General features: G+C 37.6%; 1 protein-coding gene across 5 annotated transcripts in view; it reads right to left on the reverse strand.

The window, feature by feature from the left end:
• Positions 1-23482, reverse strand: part of Ankib1 (ankyrin repeat and IBR domain containing 1) — a 113126-nt gene that overhangs the window by 25023 nt on the left and 64621 nt on the right. For 4 of the 5 annotated variants that reach the window (NM_001289528.1, NM_001003909.4, NM_001289527.1 and 1 more), the window contains 5 exons: positions 18955-19163; positions 17519-17607; positions 14614-14758; positions 12468-12634; positions 7525-7613 (listed from right to left, as the gene is read on the reverse strand). In NM_001289528.1, the coding sequence (NP_001276457.1) occupies positions 7525-7613; positions 12468-12634; positions 14614-14758; positions 17519-17607; positions 18955-19131 (667 nt within the window). In that variant the 5' untranslated portion in view covers positions 19132-19163. Of the gene's footprint in view, positions 1-7524; positions 7614-10965; positions 11103-12467; positions 12635-14613; positions 14759-17518; positions 17608-18954; positions 19164-23482 lie in introns of all 5 variants that reach the window. The other variant, NM_001289529.1, reaches the window with a different exon arrangement.

Consider the following 23482-nt stretch of genomic DNA (forward strand, 5'->3'; position numbering starts at 1 on the left):
GAGATCTGTAATTTTAAGCAAAGCCACAGTTTTAAAAGATCCTAGGCATTTCATTTTAACTGCCTCCTAGCAAATTTTTGTTTTGTTTTGTTTTCGAGACAGGGTTTCTCTGTGTAGCCCTGGCTGTCCTGGAACTCACTTTGTAGACCAGGCTGGCCTCAAACTCAGAAATCTGCCTGCCTCTGCCTCCTGAGTGCTGTGATTAAAAGCCACCACGCCTGGCTGCCTCCTAGCAATTTAAAAGGTAAAATTAAAATGTTGTTATCCCAGTTAGATCGGAAGGCATCTGCAGGCTTTGTTTTCTTTTCTATCTCTAAGTGCACTAAGAAGCCTTACAAATGATGTCAGGAGTCATTTAAGAACCCTGTCCGTGGCCCATTCAAGTCAAGGCTCTAACTACATGCAGCTTCTGAAAGAAGCCACAGTAAGGTTTTAGCTGTACTGTTTGAAAGGGACATTTACCCAATCCACAGGTATGAGATGACAAAAGCAGGACAGCAGCTGGGGATGACTGACCCTTAGGAAGTGGCTCTGTCTATGAACCAGAGGGGCTGGGTACTAGGAGTAGCCTTTCCATAGAACCTAGCAGCTGAGAGGGACTGTCTTGCTACACTGACCTGAAAGGAACATATATATATGTTTGTATCCACAACACCACAGCACCTGTTGTCAATTGCAAAATACTGGCTTTTAATTCTACACAGCAAAGAGAGGCAACAGCAGTAGTGAGGTGGTCAGGCCATGTCAGTTTCTACGTGAGAGAAAATGGCTGGCAGCAGAACTCACGTCATTTGGTGAGGACTGATATCTGAGAAGGAACTTGGTATGGCTACTGTGGCCAAGCTGTGGGGGCAATGCAGCAAAATCTAAACATATTTAAAACACCCAATTCTTGTTTAAAAGAAGGGGCCTTTCTTCTCTTTTCAACATCAACATTATTTTTAGTTTAGAGGCTCTAGCATATTCTTATGATCGCATTGTTCATTGTTATAATAAATAGAACACAAAGCCACTCAAACAAAGCCGCTGTATGATGCACAACACAATACTTCGCTTCTACTCTTGGAGAAAGCGTGCTTCTAACTCTATTGTAGGGGGGTTATATGATGGCAATTATACCTAGGAGTTGACCAATTACTATTACAATAAAACTTCTGGGAAACACCTTCAACTCTCAGTCCTCCTAACCCACTCTTCTGGACACTTGTGATGCATGTCTGTCTAGTAAGCCTTCCTAGTTCCACTGACTTTCAAAGTCTTCCATTAACCTCCTCACTTGTATATGTATAATATATGTATAACGTATATGTATAATATGTATAATATTACTTGATCTTGTTTTCTTAATAATTTGATGTGCTAGGCTCTTGTGTTAAGAAATATCAGCTTCATTTAATAGTGCCAGAGTATATAACATCTAAACCTATTTAGTAGAACCAAAATGTATACAGTGAGTATACACATATATGCACTTATATACAGACCAACACACACACACACTCGAAAGCTGCTTTTAAAGATTGGTTTTTAATAAACCATTTGAATTCTACCACCAATCATTTAAGAATATATAAATTATCTGCAAATTGTATAAACTTACCATTTTATCACACAGTATAACTATATCTACTTCTTGCACTGGTTAAACACAAGAGAATCAATTTAGTGCTTTAAAACACTAATCAATTGGTTATATGGAAACCTCTGAACTGATTTCTTAGTATATTTCTAACACTTTTTTTCATTAATTTGATTGTGTCACTTCTTTTGAATTTCACCATTTAAGGACTAGAAACCTGGACCTGAGAGAAAACAATTCATGAACTTATAAATGTGTGTGTGTGTTTTAGAGAAATGCTTATGAGAGTGTGGCGGTGCCTGAGTCTCAGCTTAGGAGGTTGAGGCAGGACGAGCATCAGTTTCAAGTCAGTCTGGATAAGTTAGGAAAAAATTGTCATAAAAATGCTTATGTGATTTTATTATTTCTGGAATAAGATACAAAGAAAAGTACTTGCAATACAAGGATATGTCAGCATTTAGCAACATTTGGTCATGCTTTCCTTCTTCAGAATCTCACTTTTACAAATCTGATGATGGGTAGGACTTTAGTGTTAGAGCTGCCTTGCTCCTGTCCACTTCAGCCTGGTGGATATCACACACAGACTTACACAAAGTGGCCTGCATTGTAAGCCCTGAATGTGACACAGTGTGGAGAGAAAACACCTAGGCTTTTCTTTCTCTTGGAAACTGGGATTCTCAGTGTAGCCCGGGCTTTGTTCCTTTCTGTTAGGTACTTCTAGGTGAACATTGCTTCTTCTATCCTGTTTCCTAACATTCTTCCCAATTTTCCATCTTTCTGGATCAAAATCTCATTCAGACAATTCAATGGTTATTTTTAAATTTGCAGTCTATATTTGGCCAACAGGAATATTTTGCACCCCATTTGCTAATCTTACTCTTCTTTCTTCCTCTTACCACAGGATACTTATCATGTGCAAAAGTACTCTTTTCAAGGCTCACCATTAACCTCTTCTCAGCCTTGGCTTTTACCCCTCCTTCCAGAATAGAAACCTATTGTGGGCCTGGAATAACTGACTCAGTTTTAATATGGTAAGGGGCAGAGCTGTCCTAATGAAACACCTCTGGAGGAAGGCAACTAATTTAGGAAGAAGAGGAAATTTATATGGCTCAGTGAACTCTTGAGAGTTACAAGATTCACAAAGCTCTGTCCCCAGGGTTATATCAGAAGGAACAGTTGCCGGGGAGAAAAGGCTTTCCAACCAGCTGAGCTGTCTCCAAGCTGTGAAGGAACCCCAGGAACACAGCTTTTAAGTCATGGCAAACTGGGGTAAACTTTCTTATGATACAGCTGCCTTTGAACCCTCCATGCTCCTATAAGCAACCCCAATAAAACCAATGGTTCACTAAACTAGTTTGGGTGAAATGGTTCCTTCCTTCCTTCCTTTTCATGTTTTCCTCATTTACATTTCAAATGCTATCTCCTTCCCTAGTTTCCTCTCTGAAAATCCCCTATACCCTCCCCTCTCCCCTGCCCACCCCTCCCACTTCCTGGCCCTGGCATTCCCTTATACGGGGGCATAGAATCTTTGCAAGATCAAGAGCCTCTCCTCCCATTGATGGCTGACTAGGCCATCCTCTGCTACACATGCAACTAGAGACATGAGCTCTGGGGGTACTGGTTAGTTCATATTGTTGTTCCACCTATAGGGTTGCAGACCCCTTCAGCTCTTTGGGTACTTTCTCTAGCTCCTTCATTGGGTACCCTGTGTTCCATCCAATAGATGACTGTGAGCATCCACTTCTGTATTTGCCAGGCACAAAAGATAGCTATATCAGGGTCCTGTCAGCAAAATCTTGTTGGTATATGCAACAGTGTCTAGGTTTAGTGGTTGTTTATGGGATGGATCCTGGGTGGGGCAGTCTCGGGATGGTCCTTCCTTCAGTCTCAGCACTGATCTTTGTAACTCCTTCCATGAATATTTTGTTCAGCTTTCTAAGAAGGAAAGAAGTACCCACACTTTGGTCTTCCTCCTTCTTGAGATTCATGAGTTTTACAGTTTTTATCTTGGGTATTCTAAGTTTCTGGGCTAATATCCACTTGCCAGCGTATCATATCATATGTGTTCTTTTGTAATTGTGTTACCTCACTCAGGATCTTTAGTCTGTCATACACACCCTTTCTGCGCTGATTAGAGATCTGGTCATATACATGATACAACATGTAATACTAATTACAAATCTTCCAATAGTAACTCTAACCAAGAAAATAGAAGAAAGTGAAGATATCACCAGATGGAAACTTTCCCATGCTCATGTGGCAATAGGATTAACATAGTAAAAATGGCCATTGTACCAAAAGCAATCTGCATACTCAAGGCAACCCCCCATCAACGTTCCATCATAATTCTTCACAGATCTTGTGAGGACAATTTCCAGCTTCATATGGAAACACAAGAAACTCAGGATAGCTCAAACAATCCCAAATAATAAAAGAACTGCTGGAGGGATCACCATTCTTAACCTCAAACTGTACTCTACAACTATAGCAATAAAAACAGCATGGCATTGGCACAAAACCAGGCACGCTGACCAATGGAATCAAAGACCCACACATAAATCCTCATACCTACCAACACCTGATTTTGACAAAGAAAGCAGAAATACACACTGGAAAAAAGGCAGCATCTTCAACAAATGGAATGAACTATGTGAGTGAAGGTTTATAAAGCCAAATGAGATGGTTACACAACGGATTACAAGACGTTTCCTTGGGGGATGGGCTGTCTATTTGCACTCAATAGAAAGACAATGTCATATCAAAGTAGCGTATAATTCTACATACCCAGGTCCAGTCTGATGGACCAGTGTGTTTACTGGGGATCAGCTACAGAAGCCTAGGCGATTCAAAGGCAGCTGTGTCACCAGAAAAGCCAGATAAGCATGGGTGATGACTGAAGAAAGCTGCGTCTCTCAACTTCTACTGCACAAGTAACACGCAAGCTTCCTGTGGTGCCCTCAATGGGAAACGTTTCTCTTGTGGTGCTGTCTGGGGAAGCTTAGCTGGAGTGCCCTTCTGGAGGAAGTATGTCCCTGGCTATGAGCTTGGAGAGTTTAAGGCCTTGTTCCACTCCTAGTTCATTGTCTTTGCTTCATGCTTGTTGACAAGATACAAACTCTGAGCTTGGTGCTTCAGCTGCCATGTCTGATGCTAGCTGACATGGTATGCCATCATGGACACTTAGGTCTCTGGAACCCTAAGCACAAAGAAAACTTTTCCCTCTCTTGTTTGCTCATGGGGCTTTATCACAGCAATAGAAAGTAACTAAAACAAGTCCTTTAAAAATATTTTGCCCCAATACTTGCTTTACATTTCAAACCTGATCCTTGGACCATATTCTGTTTTGGAATAAATGAGTATGGTAGACATCTTGTAGCATAGCAATTTTCTAAGTAACTAGGAAACATGTTAGATTTAAAGCAATGATACTGCACTGAACTTTTCAAAACTCCCTGTCCACTTAAGCCCACCTGAATCACCTTGTTAAGCCCTCAGAGCCTCTCTCTCATCTGGATATTGTGCAGTAGTCTCAGGGTGCACTCACATCCTAGCACGTCAGCTACACCATGGCTTGAGCAACCTAAGTATGCATCTCACAGTCCTCAGTCTATTATAACGCTGTCCAGGGTCTCTATAGCCAGGCTTGCTATACTCCTTTTACCTGACCCTGGTCTGAACCCTGATCAGCGCAGCCCCACTGCTCACTGCAACATCCCACACTGCAGCTCTCAATTTGCAGTTGTTGACTATGCCATGTTTCACAAAGCTTCTTCACCCTGTCCCTTAACATGCTCCATAAGAACACTGACATGGTTTTAAGTATCCAGTTCACACATCAAATGTGTCACCCTCTCCTACAGATGACTGATTCTCTCCCCTACAACCCATCACAAGAATAATACTCTCACAATATTTATGACACTTATTTAAAACATAAATGCATGGTATCTAAACCTTACATTCTAACATAAACAGTACTTAAATAAAGAAGACAGCATTTAAAATAAATTACTAACTATTCTTAGTATTTCTACTGAGTTTGAGGCAAGCACTTCTAGAATCCCACTGGACATCTCCAACCACATATCCTGTGATTACCACACAATCAAATTGTGTATGTCAAGGGCCATTCTTCTTCCTAGAAGGCATTTCCTTTATCTGAATTTGCTAACTCTGACTACTAATGGTATAATGGTCTAGCTTGTGACACAAAAGCTCAACTTCTCATACACTGGTCTATCTGTCCTTAAAGCTACCCTTCTACAGTTATTAGTATTCTGATAAGAATGCTTGATAACTTTATATCCCATCTAAATAATGTACTTCATGGCTTATTCTATTAAGAACAAGTAACATTCCAACTCCTCAGACATCATGAACCTCAAGGATCTACAGTACTCTCACATAACCCAAGCCCATAGGTCTCCCCACTGCCAGTCTCTCTTTCCAACTGATACTCTGATGCAAGCACTAATACCTAGATCCTACCTTTGCCTCTGCAGAGAAGCCTACACTCAATTCATAGTTCATCTCTTTCAGGAATACGCTGTGATAGTCTTTTCCTTCCACTCCTAGTTAGTTGTTCTCATGTTTACTTAGCTGTGTGTTATAGGCTATATACTATAGCCTGACAGCTTCTCCTGCTTGCTGCCCTTCCTAAAGGTTCTCACTGTCTGTATTATGTGCTTTGCTCTTCAGAGCACAAGGTTCAGCAAGTGAATTCTTGATCCTGATTTGCAACACTGCAAACTAACCATTAACTAAAAAAGAAGAAATCTTGGCTTATATTACTTTAAAATAAAATGTATTCATTTTTTTAAACACAGAAATTGCTATTGGAAAGAAAGTAAAAAGAAATCCTTTAGAAATTCAGAAAATCTATTCTATCTCCTGAAATATGCTCTATGCCACTCAATCTAAGTGCTGTCTCAGCTGCAAAATGGGATTACTAATATCACTTTGTATCCTGTCTATCCCAGAGCAAAGATAATGTGTTTACAGAAGTCTCAGTATCTGAATCAAGTGAGCAGGTCTCAGCACAGGGCCTCGGGCCTGCACACGCTGGGGCTGTTTAGGCTGGGTGCACTGCGAGCAGTGTGTCTCCCTCTTTCTTTCCCTCCTGCTGGGCTGTTTAGGCTGGGTGCACTGCGAGCAGTGTGTCTCCCTCTTTCTTTCCCTCCTGCTGGGTTGTTTAGGCGGGGTGCACTGCGAGCAGTGTGTCTCCCTCTTTCTTTCCCTCCTGCTGGGGCTGTTTAGGCTGGGTGCACTGCGAGCAGTGTGTCTCCCTCTTTCTTTCCCTCCTGCTGGGGCTGTTTAGGCTGGGTGCACTGCGAGCAGTGTGGCTCCCTCTTTCTTTCCCTCCTGCTGGGCTGCCTCACTGCCTTGTCTTAGAGTAGCTTTTGTTGGGGTGGGGTAGGTTTGCTTCTTTCTGAAAAGAGACTAAGAGGGAGGGGGCTGGGAAGAGTAGAGAGAAAAGAATCTGTAGTCAGTATGCAATGTATTGCATAGAGAGAACAATCTATTTTCATGAAAAAAATTCCAAGAAAATGGAAAAAGAAAAGTTTTAATATTTAAGTAAATATATAAAACCTCAAAACAGCATAAAATTAATTTCCTATTCATAACTGAAAGTTTCAGGGAAATACATTTTTTTTCCTTACTACAGACCATAAATTTCATCTTGCAAAGGACAGAAAAACAAGTTGGCTCACTCAAGGATGAAAAGGGCTTTCTGGGAAGGTTAAACATGACCTTCAGTTGTTCCTAAAAGTGAAGATATGCTTGTGGTTTTGCCCTGTATAAACCCACCTCCGAGGCCAGGGTGAACATGGGGCCTGGCACTAGTAAAATTGAAAATTCCTCTTAAATTAAGATTATGAGAACTCTAACATTATCTATGGAATGCTGGCAGGATATGTAGCACAGCTATGTGGAATTCCACTCACGTTCTTCTGGCTTCATTTCGGTTATCTTTTGTAACCAGTTTTTCCATGTTTGGCAGTCACAAGGCTCATGTGCTTCACCAAGGCACTCCCTAAGAGACAAAACAGAGAAGTCACTGAAAAATACTCCTCATCACTATGTGGATAAAAAAATGGATGGTAAACACGCATCCAATTGAAAAAATTTTAAAAATTAAGGTACAAATTTGATATGAAGCATTTCAAAAGAGATTTTGAAAATGAGAGTCCAAAGAGAACTTAAAAACTGGAATCTTTGGGCACTACTGATGGAAATGTTAATGTTGATGCAGCTGTCTGAAGAGCAGGTTGGTGGTTTTTTATAAAGTGAAAGAGAATTATCATCCAACAATAATTTCACGTTAGGTACAGTATTACTACTTATTTCTTCACTGTAACAAAGCAACACCAGGACAGAAGCACCTCAGTGAAGGGTAGGTTTAACCCTGGCATATGGTTTAAGCAGATATGCATCATCACAGTGGGGAAGGTATGGAGGCTGGGCCCCACCAGTTACACAGAAACAACCTACTTCCTCAAGCTGGGCCCACTTCATAGAGGCTCTACAATGTCCCTAAACAGTGTTATCAGCTTGGGGACAAGTGCTCTAACAAGTGACCTTCATTCTCTTAAGGAAAATAAGCCAGATAAAAAAAAGATAAAAACTGCAGGATTTCACTGCCACTAAATGTAGCGTAGGCCAATTCACAGAGAAGTAAAACAAAGCAACAGTTATGAATGTTGCTGGGGAGACAAAGAGCGAGGAGAGTTGTGTCAGAGTCATAGAGTCTTTAGGGGTCACAAAAGTTTTGAAAAAAGGTAAGATTTAGTGAGACTGGGTGTGTGATGCACCCTTTAGTCCCATTACTGAGGCAGAGGCAGGGGCAGGGGCAGGCAGATGTCTGTGAGTTCAAGGCCAGCCTGTTCTATAGAGTGAGATCCAGGACAGCCAGGCTACACTGATAAACTCTCTCTTAAAAACAAACAGGTGAGAGGTGTTAGCTGCAGTTAGTGCAACTTAAAGACACTCAAAATTGCTGGGTCATGTAAAACAGAAGTGCATGTGTTACGAGTGCTCACGTGCATACTCAGATCTGTGACAACTGCAAACTTTCACTACTCCTAGCACACAGACTCTCACCTCTATTAGCCCAGCAGTAAGCAGAACATGCTATGGCCATGGATAAGCCAGTGTTCCTATTTGCTGCTTGAGAATTCATGTGGGAATGCTGAATCTATATTTCTTACCATTCATTAGAAAAAAAAAAAGCCTAGTTGTTAATTATATCTCAAGGAAGCAGGAAATAATAAATCCTAGGATATAAAAAAGTTATACATTTAAAGCAACTAAAAGAAATGAGTAAAACATTATTATTAAACTAATAAGTATAAATTAGTTCCATTAAGTTTTTTTTCACCCCTGGAAATTAAATAGCACATTCACTATCTTCTAGAAGGATCAATAATAGTATGTTGATCTCGTTGTCAGAATATATTTTGAGAGTAAAGTGAAAGAAAATCATGGAGGAAAACCCAACACTCGCAAATAGAATCTTGAAACAAAACAAAACAAAACACTTTTTCAAAAGGCTGTAACTGCTTATTGAACAGATAGCTCTCTAAGGCTGTGGGTTTAGATAGAGACAGAAGTTTTTCCTTTCTAAGAGTCAAAGAACAAAGGCTGCTTCAGGAGTCAGCCCAATCAGTGAGATTTTTTTCAGGGTGTGATGACAATTTGTCTATTTCCTATGAATACTGAAAGTAGGTGTGAAACATAGACACTTGTAAGAAGCTACAGCAAGGACTGCAAAGTAGAGAGAAAGCCACAGTTGCTATTTAATGCTATCTTGAGCAGTAAGTCCAAGAAAAGAGGTTTGACTGCCCAAGTACTGTAATTGTAACAATGGCTACTAGGTAGAGTAACTGGGTGATAATCTAGATTGCCAATATAATCCTGCTATTATCGTAAATGAAATTCTTTAAGAATTTTTGTTCTTCTGAGATGTAGTTTTGCTGTATTGTGATCCTCCTGTCTCAGCCTCCTAAGTTTACAAGGAGGCACTACTATACCTTCTACCTAAAAAAAGTTTTTAATTGGTGATGGCTGTCTGATATCTATTGAAAGTGGATCTCAAACTGTCCATAGAACATGGCACAGAGGAGAATCTTGGCTAGAGTTATCAATGGAATGTCTAAGAAAGTGTATAGGTAAGAGGTTATAAAGAAAAACATGCTTGTCTAAAAGTCTTTGACCCTGGATGTTAAACTAATATCAACAAAACAAGAAATGGCCCTTTCTTGAAGATATGCTAATATGCACAACTGTTGTAGAAATATAAAATGGCTCCAAGGCTCTGAAAAAAAAAACCCTTCTACTTTTACTACTTGATGAAAAAGTTTCTATCAAGAGGTTGAGCATTTAGAGGTCTGGTGGGGTGGGGGGTGGGAGTGAGGACATCCTTGTAGAGATGGGGGTGTGGAGGAGGTATGGGATGTGGAACAGTCAGAGGGTGAACAAGGAGGGGAACAAAATCTGGAGTATAAATAAATAAATAATTAAAAAAGAAGTTAGACATTCCAGTTATATGTCATTATAGAATCTTAGTAATAACCCATACTAAGTGAACTACATAAAAATACTCATTTTATAATTATTTACTTTTGCTAGAGTTCTGAGTCTTGAAAGCAATATTCTAAATATATGTATGCACACTGACATTTTGTTTCTTGGGGGAAATGAGATATAAGTATCCAAAGATTTAATCATTTCCACTCAAAATTTCTGATTACAGTCAAAACATTTATCCTCTATGACTAAGAAGCAAAGAAAAAAAAAGGATTGTATATTAATGCCCACAGTGCTGGGGTAGACTATATAGAAAACCCAGACAACTAATGTAGCAGTCATATAGTTGAGTGATTAGCAAAACTGAAAGGCAACTAGATTAAACTAAATAATGTAGAATTTGAGTTTGTCCTTCATGAACCTAATTTCATTTCAAGTCACTCACTGGCTTTTCTTCTCCTTAGGCTGACATTCAGAAAATGATTCAATGTGATAAGTTCTCTGCTGTCCTTCAAATGATTTGCCAAATGTGATCTAGGCCCACGTGGCCTTTCCCAGACTCCAGTCTGGGATGGAATTCAGACCAGAGCCTAAGCTCTGTCATGGCCTTTCATCTTCCATGGACCTGGGTCATTGACAGTCTGATATATCAGGGCAGCAGAAAGGGTCAATTGGTGCATTTCTTCACATGTTGAGAAATTTACCATTCACCACCACACCCATGCTTCATTAACTCATTGTTCATGCTGTAGTTCTACTCTCATTTCTGAATTAGTGAGGCAGAGTCAGTAGCAGTGAATAATAAAAATGTGTAACTACAAAGATGAGAAATTTTTCTTTTAAATGTTTTGAAAATTTACCTTTAGGGCACATGAATAGAACTTATTGCTGAGAATTTTCTTGGTATTTTAGTTTTTCTCAGTCTCATTTAGCCAGAAAAGTAGCAATCTGGTATTGTTTTAATTACTATATCCAAACTCTAGTAAGCAAACTTTTTCTGTAAAGAGGGAAACAATAAATGCTTTACATAACTATGTATCAATGGTCTTTGTGACAACACCTCAATTTTGCTGTCACAACTTCAAAACAAATACAAATAATACATAAATAAACTCACATAGAAGGTCTTAATTGTGCTTCAACAAAATTTCACTTTTAAAACTAGGTATACGTAGTACTTTGCTGACCTCTAACCTCCCACATATTTGCTTTAATTTTTAATAGTAACAGCAGGAAACATACATGATGGGGTAGGGGTAGTTCCATAGCTGTGCCTTTTTACTATTAGTAGTGCTATGATTCAATCTTGACTTAGAAGACTAGAATTTTAATCTTAAAATATAAAGTATATTTTAGTTCAGTTGGTGAAGGCATTTGCTGTCAAGTCTGACAACCTGGATTTGATCCCTAGAATGCAGAAGGTTCAGGGAAAGAACTGCCTCCCACCAGCTGTCTTCTGGTCTCACATGTGCGCTACGCACACTATCTATACACTGTGAGTGCATTCACACACAAACAAATACAATATAGAGGTAACTTTGAAAAATTAAAAAGGATATTTATGTAATATTTGATAATTCTGGAAATAGACAAAAGGCAGAATACTTTTTCTGATCAACTAACTAAGTAAAACTTAATCTACTCTGAATAAATGAGAATGGTGATTACTGAAAACCATAAAATTAAATGAGCATGCCGAGTGACATCCTTTGCAATATTAATTCATTATGAGTTCAACCTTACTCAGTACTTAGGAGGCACTAGAAGCTAAGCAAAATACAATATTTTTAAAGTCAGTAGTCACATGCTCTTTCTTAACTAGGCTCACACTTTATAGTCACCTAAGAACTCATTTTGGGAGAACCTGAAGTCCAAGATGAAAAATCTAGAAAAGACTGTTTAGTAGTCCTAAGAAGCCGTGGCTTAGAACAGTTGCCAAAGGCTTATAGTTTATGAAGACATGAAACTATAAACTTTCTAACCTACAGTCAGCAATTTTGTTATTACAGAGTAAGAAACAGGCTCTGGAATCAACAGTGGGTTTTCAATTCCATTTCTGCTGTTTCTGAGCAGTACACCACTAAGTGTCTCTAAGACTGAGTTTCCTTATGGATGACATGGATATGACAGTATGCAATCCAGAGCATTGGGAAAAAATTCAATTAAATTATATAATCACATTAAATAAGACTCAGTATGGTGGTAATATGTACACAATAGTTATGAATTGTTTATTACACTTTCTTAAATTACTAAAAATAGTACCAAGTACACTATAAGTTAAACACCTGATTCGAGGTTCAAAGTATCTATAAAAAGTGTCAGGAAAGTGTTAAGGTTGATTCCAGCCTCTTATACTAACCAGCAGAAGAGGTGTCCTTTGCCGCAGTCCACAGCAGGGGCTCTTAGCAATGGGAAGCTGAGTGTGTCAGACCCAGATGGATTTGACCCCTGCTTTGTCAGTCTGACTGCTCGTTCACAGCCTGCGGTAGGACACCATTTAATGGCAGGATTATTTTCAACAAAGGCCTGTTTAAAAATCATAATAAAAGACAAGAAGTGATTTTAGATGCAAATTGTAAAACAGTGTGTATTTCTACAGCAACTAAAAGCAAATAAAAGAAAAATACTAAAAACAGTACTGGAAAGTAATATAGATACTTCAGAATCAAAATGTGGCAATTACCTTAAGTAATAGAATGATTTTTAAATCCTTTTTTTTCTTTCATCTAAAAACCAGGTAAATGATAACAAGGTAAAAATGCAATTGTCTACATAAAAATGTCTACCTTAAAAATGATTTGCTGTCAGGAGCCAACAACCTAATACTTAGAAGGTGATCTTCCTGAGATGGGCCCACCTTGGATTAAAATCTATGATGGAGCTCTGGTAGGCAGGCTCAGGAGATATTCATCTTAGGAAAGATTCCTGTTATTAATCTGCTTTCCTGTTATTAACAAATATATAAAACACTCACTAGGTATTAGCCCACCTTTTTGAGATCTATGCAGAATGATGAAGATCTTCTGTCTTATAGTGATGCTATATAGACAATTAGATGATTTCTTAAACCTTAATGATGATTCTATAAGAATTCCTAAATTTATAGCAATTATTAAGCTCTTTTAATAACAACCCTATTAAATTCTTTCTGATAGTCAAAACTGCAAATGAGAACTCTGGCAGTCTTTAGTGTTACACGTTAATTACTTCCGAGATAGCAAGCAGGCATCTGCTACTCAGAGCACATTCCAAAAGGTTGTAAAACCATTATCCCAAGATCACAAAAAGGGAACTATGACTTATTATAGGTGCTAGGACAAAAGATAAACTATTGACTGGGCTTATGTATAGAAAACTTCAGTAATAACTTAGTATGGCTTTTAATCCTCCAGGAACCTGTAGTGCTGGTGACCGATGGTGAATGTTAGCGAGATAATTACTCCTAATGCATATGCATGGGAACATTCTTTGCTGTAAACTAAATCAATTTATGATTCCGGACTTGAATGCATGTGTAGCCATGTGCTCATGTACTCTGAAAGATACGTAAGTGCTGAGGACACAGAGAGGAGAGCAGAGTTCTCTTTATCCTCCTTCCTTTAGCATTCTCCTTGTCCCACTTTTTTTTCATTCCGTTTATCCCCTTTTTTTAAAGAGAACTTTCATAGTAAACTTTCCAGAGAGAACTTAGAAATTAAAACTAAACTCACTTTCGCCTAAGTGTCTTTTAACCCTCAGAACGAGCTAGAACGTTTTTAAGATCCTTTACAAGTGATCAGCAGCATTTAACACAGTAAGAGAGCTAAAATGTCCAGAGACCAGCAGTCTTTAAAGCTACACCAGAGTCCAACTCTTGTCTCCTTTCAACCCGCTCCAGTCCAGGAGGCTCCTGGCAGTTTGCCAACGTTTTATGTGGGTTTTTTTTTTTTTTTTGATTAACTGTAAGCAGAAACTTATGTATAATTATGTTATATTTTAATACTAAATTCCTAAATGTTATCTTGACAATATTATAAAAAATTATTATAATACTGCTTATACCAAAGTCATTTTTAAGATTATGCAATAGTATTTAGAGTAGGAAAAATCTATATAAAGCAACTGAAATAAAAGCTTTAAGTTACATACATAATTTTTTCATGTTTCTTATTAACTACTAAATAAAAACAGAGGATAAAGGACAAAAATTATAATTTATTATACTAAGCTATTAATTGGAATAAAAATTATTAATTTCTAAGTTAAGATTTTGTTTGTAAATATTCCTCTCAGGAGTATAAAATATTGTTAGGAAAAGAGTAGTTTCTATGAAAATATGTACTTTGAAATTAATTTTCATCAATCAGTTATAAAAAAGGGACAACAGCTTTTTGGGGTGGTGGTGGTTAAGTTTCACTTTGCCTTTTATACATACAAAATGCTGATTTGGCTCAAAGTTCTAGTTAATATCATCATTCCTATATACATTTAGAAATAAAACACAGGCTTAATACACTGTACCATACCTTAATATCAAACTGTAGGTATCGTTTGTCCATCTCCTTAGAAACTACACTTTCTATGACATCTACAGGCACGAGTTGAAAGCATTCATATGCAGGGCAGAAAATGTTATGGGCTTCACCTTCTTGAATTTTCAGATTTAAAAACCTATTAAAATGCCAATTGACAGAAAAAAAAGAAGAGGATGTAAATTATTCATTCATACTAAGAATGTTCTCTTTTTGAAGCTTTTCTATGAGAGTATAATTAAAATAACACCAAGAGTTATATGGTGTAGTGGTATTCACCAAGACCTGGGCTTACTCTTCCTCTCTTACACTGCCAGACACTGCATATGGCGTTGTAACTGTTATGTAATATAGTCTATGTACAAGCATAAAATGAACTTTTTACATCTGAATTTAAATGAATTTTTTTTTCTGAGACAAGGTCTTATGTACCTAGAAGGGTCTTGAACTAAGACCCTATATATATAACTAAGAGTGTCCTAGAACTTCTGTCTTCTTGCCTCCCTTCATATATGTTGTTGGAATTACGGGTATGTGCCAAGCAGGCCAGGTTTAAATGATACTAAGGTTGGAACTCATGCATGCTAGCTAAGCATTCTATTGAGATACATTCCTAGCTCTGGATCGTACAGTATTTAGCAATTCTAGAGAAACAGACGGAAAGCAAGTAACTACATTATAACTGCCTGGTAGCATGATCAACAATGTTGATTCTCTATCATCCTCTTCCTTTGCACTGTTTATTAATTTCACTGTACTTAGGAACAAGGGAGACTTAGACTGTATTAGACATGAGGCTTAAGCCTTACTATTAGGAAGAATGTCTTTGTGTGGGTAGAAAGAATAAGTTCCTCTCAAGTCACTGGCACAGATGCCTCAAAGCATCTGGCTACAGTGACAATGCAGAGGAGATGGTAAAAGGGAAACAGATGGGGTTTTCAAGCAAATGCCATTACTTGGTAAGCCATCAGTCTCCCGCAGACTGCTATTAATTTTAAAATATTTTTTTAACTCAATATATCAACTACTCAATTTGTTTTACTAGTGTCTGGTTTGACAAGAGCTGTCATGGGTCAGGTGGAGAATGGTAAGTAGATGGTATAATATCAAGGAAAACAATAAGAACAGAATTTAAAACTTACTAACCCCCCTTTCTGGCTAGGGGGTAGTTCTATGATACTAGTTATATGAGGAAGGTCATTAAAGGTTAAAAAAAATCCAAGTAATTCACTGGCAAGGCCAATTTTCATATCAGAACCAAGTCCAACAACCACCAATGGTAAAACCTAACTAACAGTCCTTCAGATAATATAGTTGAGACTTTGAAACTAAATATCCAGAGAAAATTTTCTGCTCAAGAATTGTGCTAAAAATGGCTTTAGTTTGTGAGTTTGACTATTGTGAATTAGTTGACTTGTATTAGCTATGCTGACTTGATCACATTAGATTTAAAAGTCTAGTCTATGTTTAGAATCTAAAACAAACAGGTATACTTATTTATTCTGACTTTTTGAAAAGCATTTCTTTCCCTCCAAATGAAGTCTTGCTTTACACTGTTTTAGAAAACATAAAAAGTACACCAGATGAAACCAGTACACAGATCAGTCTGTGTTATATATATTCAGGGTGAGGGAAGGTGAAGAGAGGAGGATGGAGAGGCAGAAAGATGTGCAGGTACATGTAAGAGTGTGTGTGTGTGTGTGTGTGCGCGCGCGCGTGCGTGCGTGCGAGTGTGCACGGGAGTGCATGTGTGCAGGCCAGATGACCTGAGATGTTATCCTAGAAACACTATCCTCTGAGGACAGTGCCTCTGAGGTAGAGCCTCTCATTGCCATGGAGCTAGAGGGCTATTTTTTAAGAATGATGCTAGACTGGCTGGACAAGGAGCTCCAGGGTTGAGACGTTTCTGCCTCTAACACTGGGTCTATAAGTGCATGCTAGTATGTGTGTTCTAGGACATGAGGTTGGTTTCCAATGTTTGGGGAACCACTTTACCCACTCTCGACCCTAATGAGTAAATTTGGGAAGCTAACAGAGACACTTATTGTCTTGATTGTGGTTATAGTTCCATGGTGTACACATGTCTCAATTTATGAACTAATTTATTTTAAATGTATAGACAGATATATAACAATTGCATTACAGCAAAACTGTAAACAAAACAAAAATACAGCAAACCACCAAGTCTTTGCTATCTCATTCATGCAATGCTCCCCACATCCCTACACTTGGTACCCAATATTCCATGAAAAAAAATAGTATTAGAGACTTGTTTAAGATCCTTATAACATATTTTGCTTAAATCATTAAATAAAAAGTCCCCAGAGACAGTAAGATACTATACTATTCATTTATACTAATCTGCATTTGTTTTAAAAACTGTCTCACAAAGTTCAAGGTAAGACATGAGAATATATAAATCTAAGACAGATTATAAAGAAGAAATGAGAGAAAAGCATGAGAAGAAAAATTTCTACTGTAATACACACCCAATCTCTAGTGTAAGCATTTGACTTTAGAGTAACAGAAAAGAATTTCAATTATCTGTAGTTCTTACAGGTTTTCAAGGCTTTCTGACTGCCTTAAAAAAATTCAGAGACCACCAATGCTTAAAATTCGTGCGATATAAGATAGAAACTGATTATTGGTATTTAGGTGTACATCTGAAATTTATATTATATGTAATATAAAAGAAAATACTAATACAATTATTTAGTTATACTTCCCTTGATGTCAAAAAGGAAAGACAAAACTATTCCTTCTTTGTGAAACAGTACATTTCAGTTAACTCAAAAACCAATACAAATAATCAGCATCATTAAATACTGAAGACAATTTCATTACCAAGTCAAAAGTGCTATCAATTAGTAAGAGATGAACAAGCTGTTCATGTACTCACGCCTCCCAACAGCCTCTACAAAAATCATGTCCACAGGGCATATCCACTGGATCTTCAAACACAGAAATACTGCACATACAAATGTCACACTGGAGATGGACAAGAAAAATGACTTAACAGGGTCAGACTCTGAAGAGAAGCAATACATTAATTTTGTTCACTAGTTCAAAGTTACAGTAATTATAATTCTTAAAAATTGAAAAGTTTCAAAGCTACAAGGTTGACTGTCTTTTTTATATTTTCCATTTAACTAAGTTTACCTATTAATCAGCATTGAGCATTAGGAAAGGGAAATATAAGAAATAAATCATTACCATCTATTCAGGTCAAGATCACATGGTGTGCTACAAAGTAACCATTGCAGTATCTTTCATTCTATGCTTACTGTGGAAAATACACAGGAACAGAGAAACTTTGTATTTGAATACAACAAGTCAGGATATTAAGAGTGGCAACTTGAGTTGGTGATGCGGCTCAGTGGTACAGTGCTTGCCTAGCAGGGTTGATCACCTGAGTTCAAGTACCAGCATCTCTTAACGACTCCCCTAAGCCCCTAACACACACACACACACACACACACACACACACACACACACACACGCACGCACGCACGCACGCACGCACGCACACACACACACACACACGCACGCACGCACGCACGCACGCACGCACGCGCGCGCGCGCATGTGCACGTGCACTCGGGTAAAGTGTTCAAGCAAGCAAGTCTGATACAAAACTATGTAAACAATGCTATGTTAACATGACTTAGGAGAAGCAACTTTGTTACAAATGTGTATTACAGAAATAGCATTTTGCCTTCCCAAATGGTTCCTACAGAGGACGAAGGGAAGCTTTCTTATTTATTACAAATTTCAAGTGGCTAAAGCAGTCTAATGCACCATAATCTCGCACACAGCACAGCAGCAGGGTGCTGTCTGTTTACTGCACACAAGGGCAGGACTGTTGCCTGTTAAAGGAGAAGCACTGATTAAGAAAATGTACTGAATGAACTCAGAACATTTGCTAGAACAAGCATATGATCATCACAATATATTGCAAATGCTTTACAATATTACCATTCAGTAAATTACTTTAAAATTTTCATTTTAGATTAAGAATATATACTATAAACTAAGTTTTAGTATTTCATTATGCTTTATTTAAATACATTGAATATTTCTAGGTGAAAATGTAGTATATGGTTTTTCCAAACTGTTTTGAAGTGAGAAAATATTTTGCTTTTCAACCGATAATACAGATATCACAAAATCATTCTATAGTAGTAAGAACTTACAAAGGCAAAAAAAATTACCAAGCCTTCAAAACAAGGTAGGAGATTCAGTTACAGTACTACAACCAACCACTCTACAGGGCAGTATCACACATAGTTTAAAAGTTGAAAGACTAAAAGCTTTGGGAAGTATACTAAGCCATACCAAACTGGTATCTAAATCCCCAGGAGACAGACTGATTTCATCTGGGGAGGTGACAGAGGATCTTGTAGTCCTTGGAGTTCTCGGGGAAGGCAGCGTGTCCCAGGCATTGTACCCACTGGGTGGTGGGGTTGGCATCTGCACCCCTGACCGCTGGCAGCAGTTCTCTGGGTTGGACATCCAAGCTTCAAGCAACTTCTCCCTGTCCCAATCTTTAGGAAAAACAAAACAGATATATATGAAAACCCAGAAATTACAATGTTTGAAACATACTAAAAATTGAAACAGGATAAATGAAAAGTTAAAAATTATAGAATGTATTCTATATAATAGTAACTATGAAGGCATGTCTTGGTAGACAAAAGTTAGTAATATTTTAAAATGGAATTTAAACTACAATTACTAGTACCATATGTTAAGAATGTTCTCAGAATTCCTAGTAATTCCTACTATTATTTTAGGTAGATGTTTTACTTAGAATTTACTAATTTTTTGGTAGAGGTTTAATTTAGCCACATTTCTCTTTTAGAACATAATTTTGCAACAGCCTTCACATGGTCTTTAGTTGTAAAATGGTTATAGTCCTAAAGGTCATTTGGTAAAGGGTCTGAAAGAAGGAAAAAATAATTTGGGTTATAAATAAAATTTTAGTGAATTAACTTAGCTTAAATATGGATTAATTTAGTACAGATAATCTTCTTTATGTGAATCTTTATAAAATGGTCAAGTGAAAACATTATTATAAAGTCTAGAGTCATAAAAATCCAAAATTAAAAAAAGCTAAAATATTAAAAAATTTTGCTTGGTGTTATACATATACATATATGTATATATGCATATATATATGTGTATATATATAATATTTATTATATACATTAATTTATTTCTCCTAATAACATTTTCAGTTTTTATTTAAATTGAAGAAAGTAAGACCCAGGGAAGTTATGTAACTTATCCACTCTCAGAAAGAGACTTGAAACCTTTTTTGGGATTCCAAAAGTGTGTTCTTCCTCCCCATCACCACACACTGTCAAGTATATTAAAAGTGCCCCCCCCAAATGTAAAACAGAACAGCACAATCTAGTCATACAATGATTCATAAGAACCAATGTCAGCCCACTATTGCAATACCTGGACAGTCATGTTTGTTTTAACACTAACTGCAACAGCTAATGGACTCAAGCTAGGTACTGATCAGCAGATGAACAGATAAAGAAAACATCACACACACACACACACACACACACACACACCACGCTAACATAATTTTTACACATTCTATTAGAAGCTATGTAAAATTTATTAAAAGGTCATGGCCTTTTTTCCTCCTGTTCTGTTTCTACTTCCTGTTTCTTATGCCCACCATACCAGAAAATACTGTCTATAATTTCTGTCATTTCCTTAGTGTATATAGAACCCCACATACAGTAACTATCTCCCTTTTCTTCATTTTAGTAATATGAAATAGCATTTTTAAAAGTTACCTGCCTTTTTTAAATGCTCTCCAAGCAATCTGATTTAGATTTCAGGAAAAGAGAAATTCTTCACATGTTTTATCAGTAGTGGTTCATTAATATTTAATCACAGATGATAATGGTCCATTCACATTCAATGCAAGATAATTGTATAAGAATACTGACTAGGAACAGTCAGTCTACTAGACAAAGAGTTCACTGCACATCAAGCTAATCTGGCACTGGTAAAACTATGTATTGTATAATAAGGCCAAACTCAGTGAAGTATTAGAAAACAAACAGGCTGACATATACCACAAGACCAGCTAGATAACTTATTCTTGGAATAGGAAAGTGGTTGAGAACTACAAAAGGTCACTTATAACACCAGCATGTTCAAGAGAATAACAAGTACTGACATTTCTAAAACTGCGAAAAGTACAACACAATGAAAACTGATTCTTGACTTTTTAAAGAAAGCGTAAATGGAGATTGTTGGTAGAGTGAAAAAGACAACCTGAGAACAAGAGACAACCTTTAGTGGATATATAATTAAACACCACCCTACTCCCCAACTACCAGCCAGTAAAATAGACTAGTGAGCCAAAAACACAGGTCTCAAAACAATCAAAAGGTCAACACACATTTTTAAACTGTTCAACATCTTTAGCCACTGGGATTCAATCTCATTCTATTCAAAATGACTAAAGAATAAGACAATAATGAATGCTGGTAACAAGGATGTGGAGATTGGAAACCATCACTCACTGGCTGCTGCTGTTCATTGGTACAGCCATTATGCAAATCAGTATGTATGTTTCTCAAAAATTGGAAATAAAATGATCACATATGATACAGCTTCTGGGCACATAAACAAAGGGTTCTACAACTATCACAGAGATATCTGCCTATCTACATACTCTAGTCACAAAATAAGGAAATGGAACCAGCTTACATATATATGAGCAAATGAAGAGATAATAAAAGTGTGACATATACACACACTTTGCAGATTTTATCTGCAAATTAGATTAATTAAAAATTAAATTATACATTTTTCAGGAAAATGGGTAAACCTATAAATTATTGTACTGAAGTAATCCAGATTTAGAAGGGCAAACCCTGCACGGCCCTCACATATAGGTCCTAATCTCTAACTCATATACAAATTAGATATATAAATAATATGGGTATGCCATGAAATAGAAAGGGAGTGAGAAGGCAAAAGCTAATGAAAACAAAGGAGGGTCTTGGAACACAGAGGCATGGGGACTACTGGTTATGGGTGGCAGGAGAATGAGAGGAGAGGGAGGGAGGAGGATCAACAGAAAGGAATTATGAATTAAAGTGTCATAAATGGGGCTGAAGAGATGGCTCAGTGGATAAGAGCACTGATTGCTCTTCCAGAGGTCCTGAGTTCAATTCTCAGCAACCACATGGTGCCTTACAACCCATCTGTATGTAATGGGATCTGATGCCCTCTCCTCATGTGTCTGAAGACACCTACAATGTACTCCTATATATAAAATAAATAAATAATTCTTTAAAAAAGTGTCATAATAAAACCTCTTACTCTGTATGCTAACATAAAAACAAAGTAAGAAATCTACATACATGTGGTCAACTGAAGCTTTAGGTGAAGGGCAGTGAAGCAGAGAAGGGTAGAGTTTTCAGTAGAGGACAAATCTCCATGCAAAAACAAAAATTATCATTTTAACCTGTACCTTGTAAAAATGAGCTAAATTTCACCATAACACTGAACCTTGAGATGTAGCTTAGTGGTAAAGATCTTTCCTAGCATACAAAGGCTACAAGGATTGATCACTTAGTAATTAGCACCAAAAAAGAAGAAACCACAAGGAAATGTAGGATAAGTCAGGCATGGCGGTACATAACTGCGATGTAGTACTGCAGAGGCAATAAGTTTAAGGCTAGCCTAGACTATACAACAAGATCTTACCACAAACCAATCAACAAACCAGTCAAGCAATCAAACTCCTCAAATTCACAACAAAATCATCATAACTTTAGGTTAATCAAAAACTTTATAAGGTAACAACTGGCAACAGTATGATCCATAAAATAAATAAATTAATGTTTATTATCACAAAGTTTTGGTTAGCAAGTAAAAGACACTTCTTTAGCCTGGAAACCAATAGTTACCAAATCTCTGATTGTGCATCCCCAGGATCAGTCTCCATCCACTGACAGATGACTTTAAAAATCAACTTCTTGGCTGGGCAGTGGTGGCACACGCCTTTAATCTCAGCACTCCGGAGGCAGAGGCAGGTGAATTTCTGAGTTCCAGGCCAGCCTGGTCTACACAGAGAAACCCTGTCTCGAAAAACCAACCAACCGACCAACCAGCTTCTTCTCTAAATTTAACCCTATACAATTTTCCCATTTTTCTCCAAGACCCCTGTTTGCAACACAGTAAGGCACAAAATGATGTCTCATTTTCCCCCCAAGAAAATGTTAAGCATCACTAATAATGAGTGTTACAATGGTGCATTACACAATATAAATAAACCAGATCAAGGGTGTGTGTCTGTGTTTGTGAATAACCATTATACAAATGATAGGATTACACTTCTTGTAAATCACAAGATACCCAAAAGACATGCTTTGAATAGAATAAGCTGGGCTTAGTGTCTGGCAAAAGGAAGTAGCTAATACAAGTCCGACAACAGCAGCCACAGGTGATGGAGGGCACATAAACCGTAACTCTCTGAAGACACTAGCGAACAACAAAGAGCAGGCAGCACCCAACTGAGACAGCAAGGTGCCTGTCTGCATGACATTCCAAAGCATCACGTGCAAAGTGATGACAATTAACAGTGGAGTCCCAGTTGTGTAATCAGGTTATGTAGACTAGTATTCAGTGATGCCAAGTTTTATGTTAATATTCTTTCTTTTTTCTATCTAGACTCCTGGGTTTGCATTTTTTCATTTTTTATTGGCTATTTCATTTATTTACATTTCAAAAAAATGTTATCCTCCTTCCCAGTTTCCCCTCCACAAACCCCCTATTCCCTCACCCCTCTCCCTGCCTCTATGAGGGTGCTCCTCCACCTACC

This window comes from Mus musculus, chromosome 5 (genome assembly GCF_000001635.26).
Source record: "Mus musculus strain C57BL/6J chromosome 5, GRCm38.p6 C57BL/6J".
Classification (NCBI taxonomy): domain Eukaryota; kingdom Metazoa; phylum Chordata; class Mammalia; order Rodentia; family Muridae; genus Mus; species Mus musculus.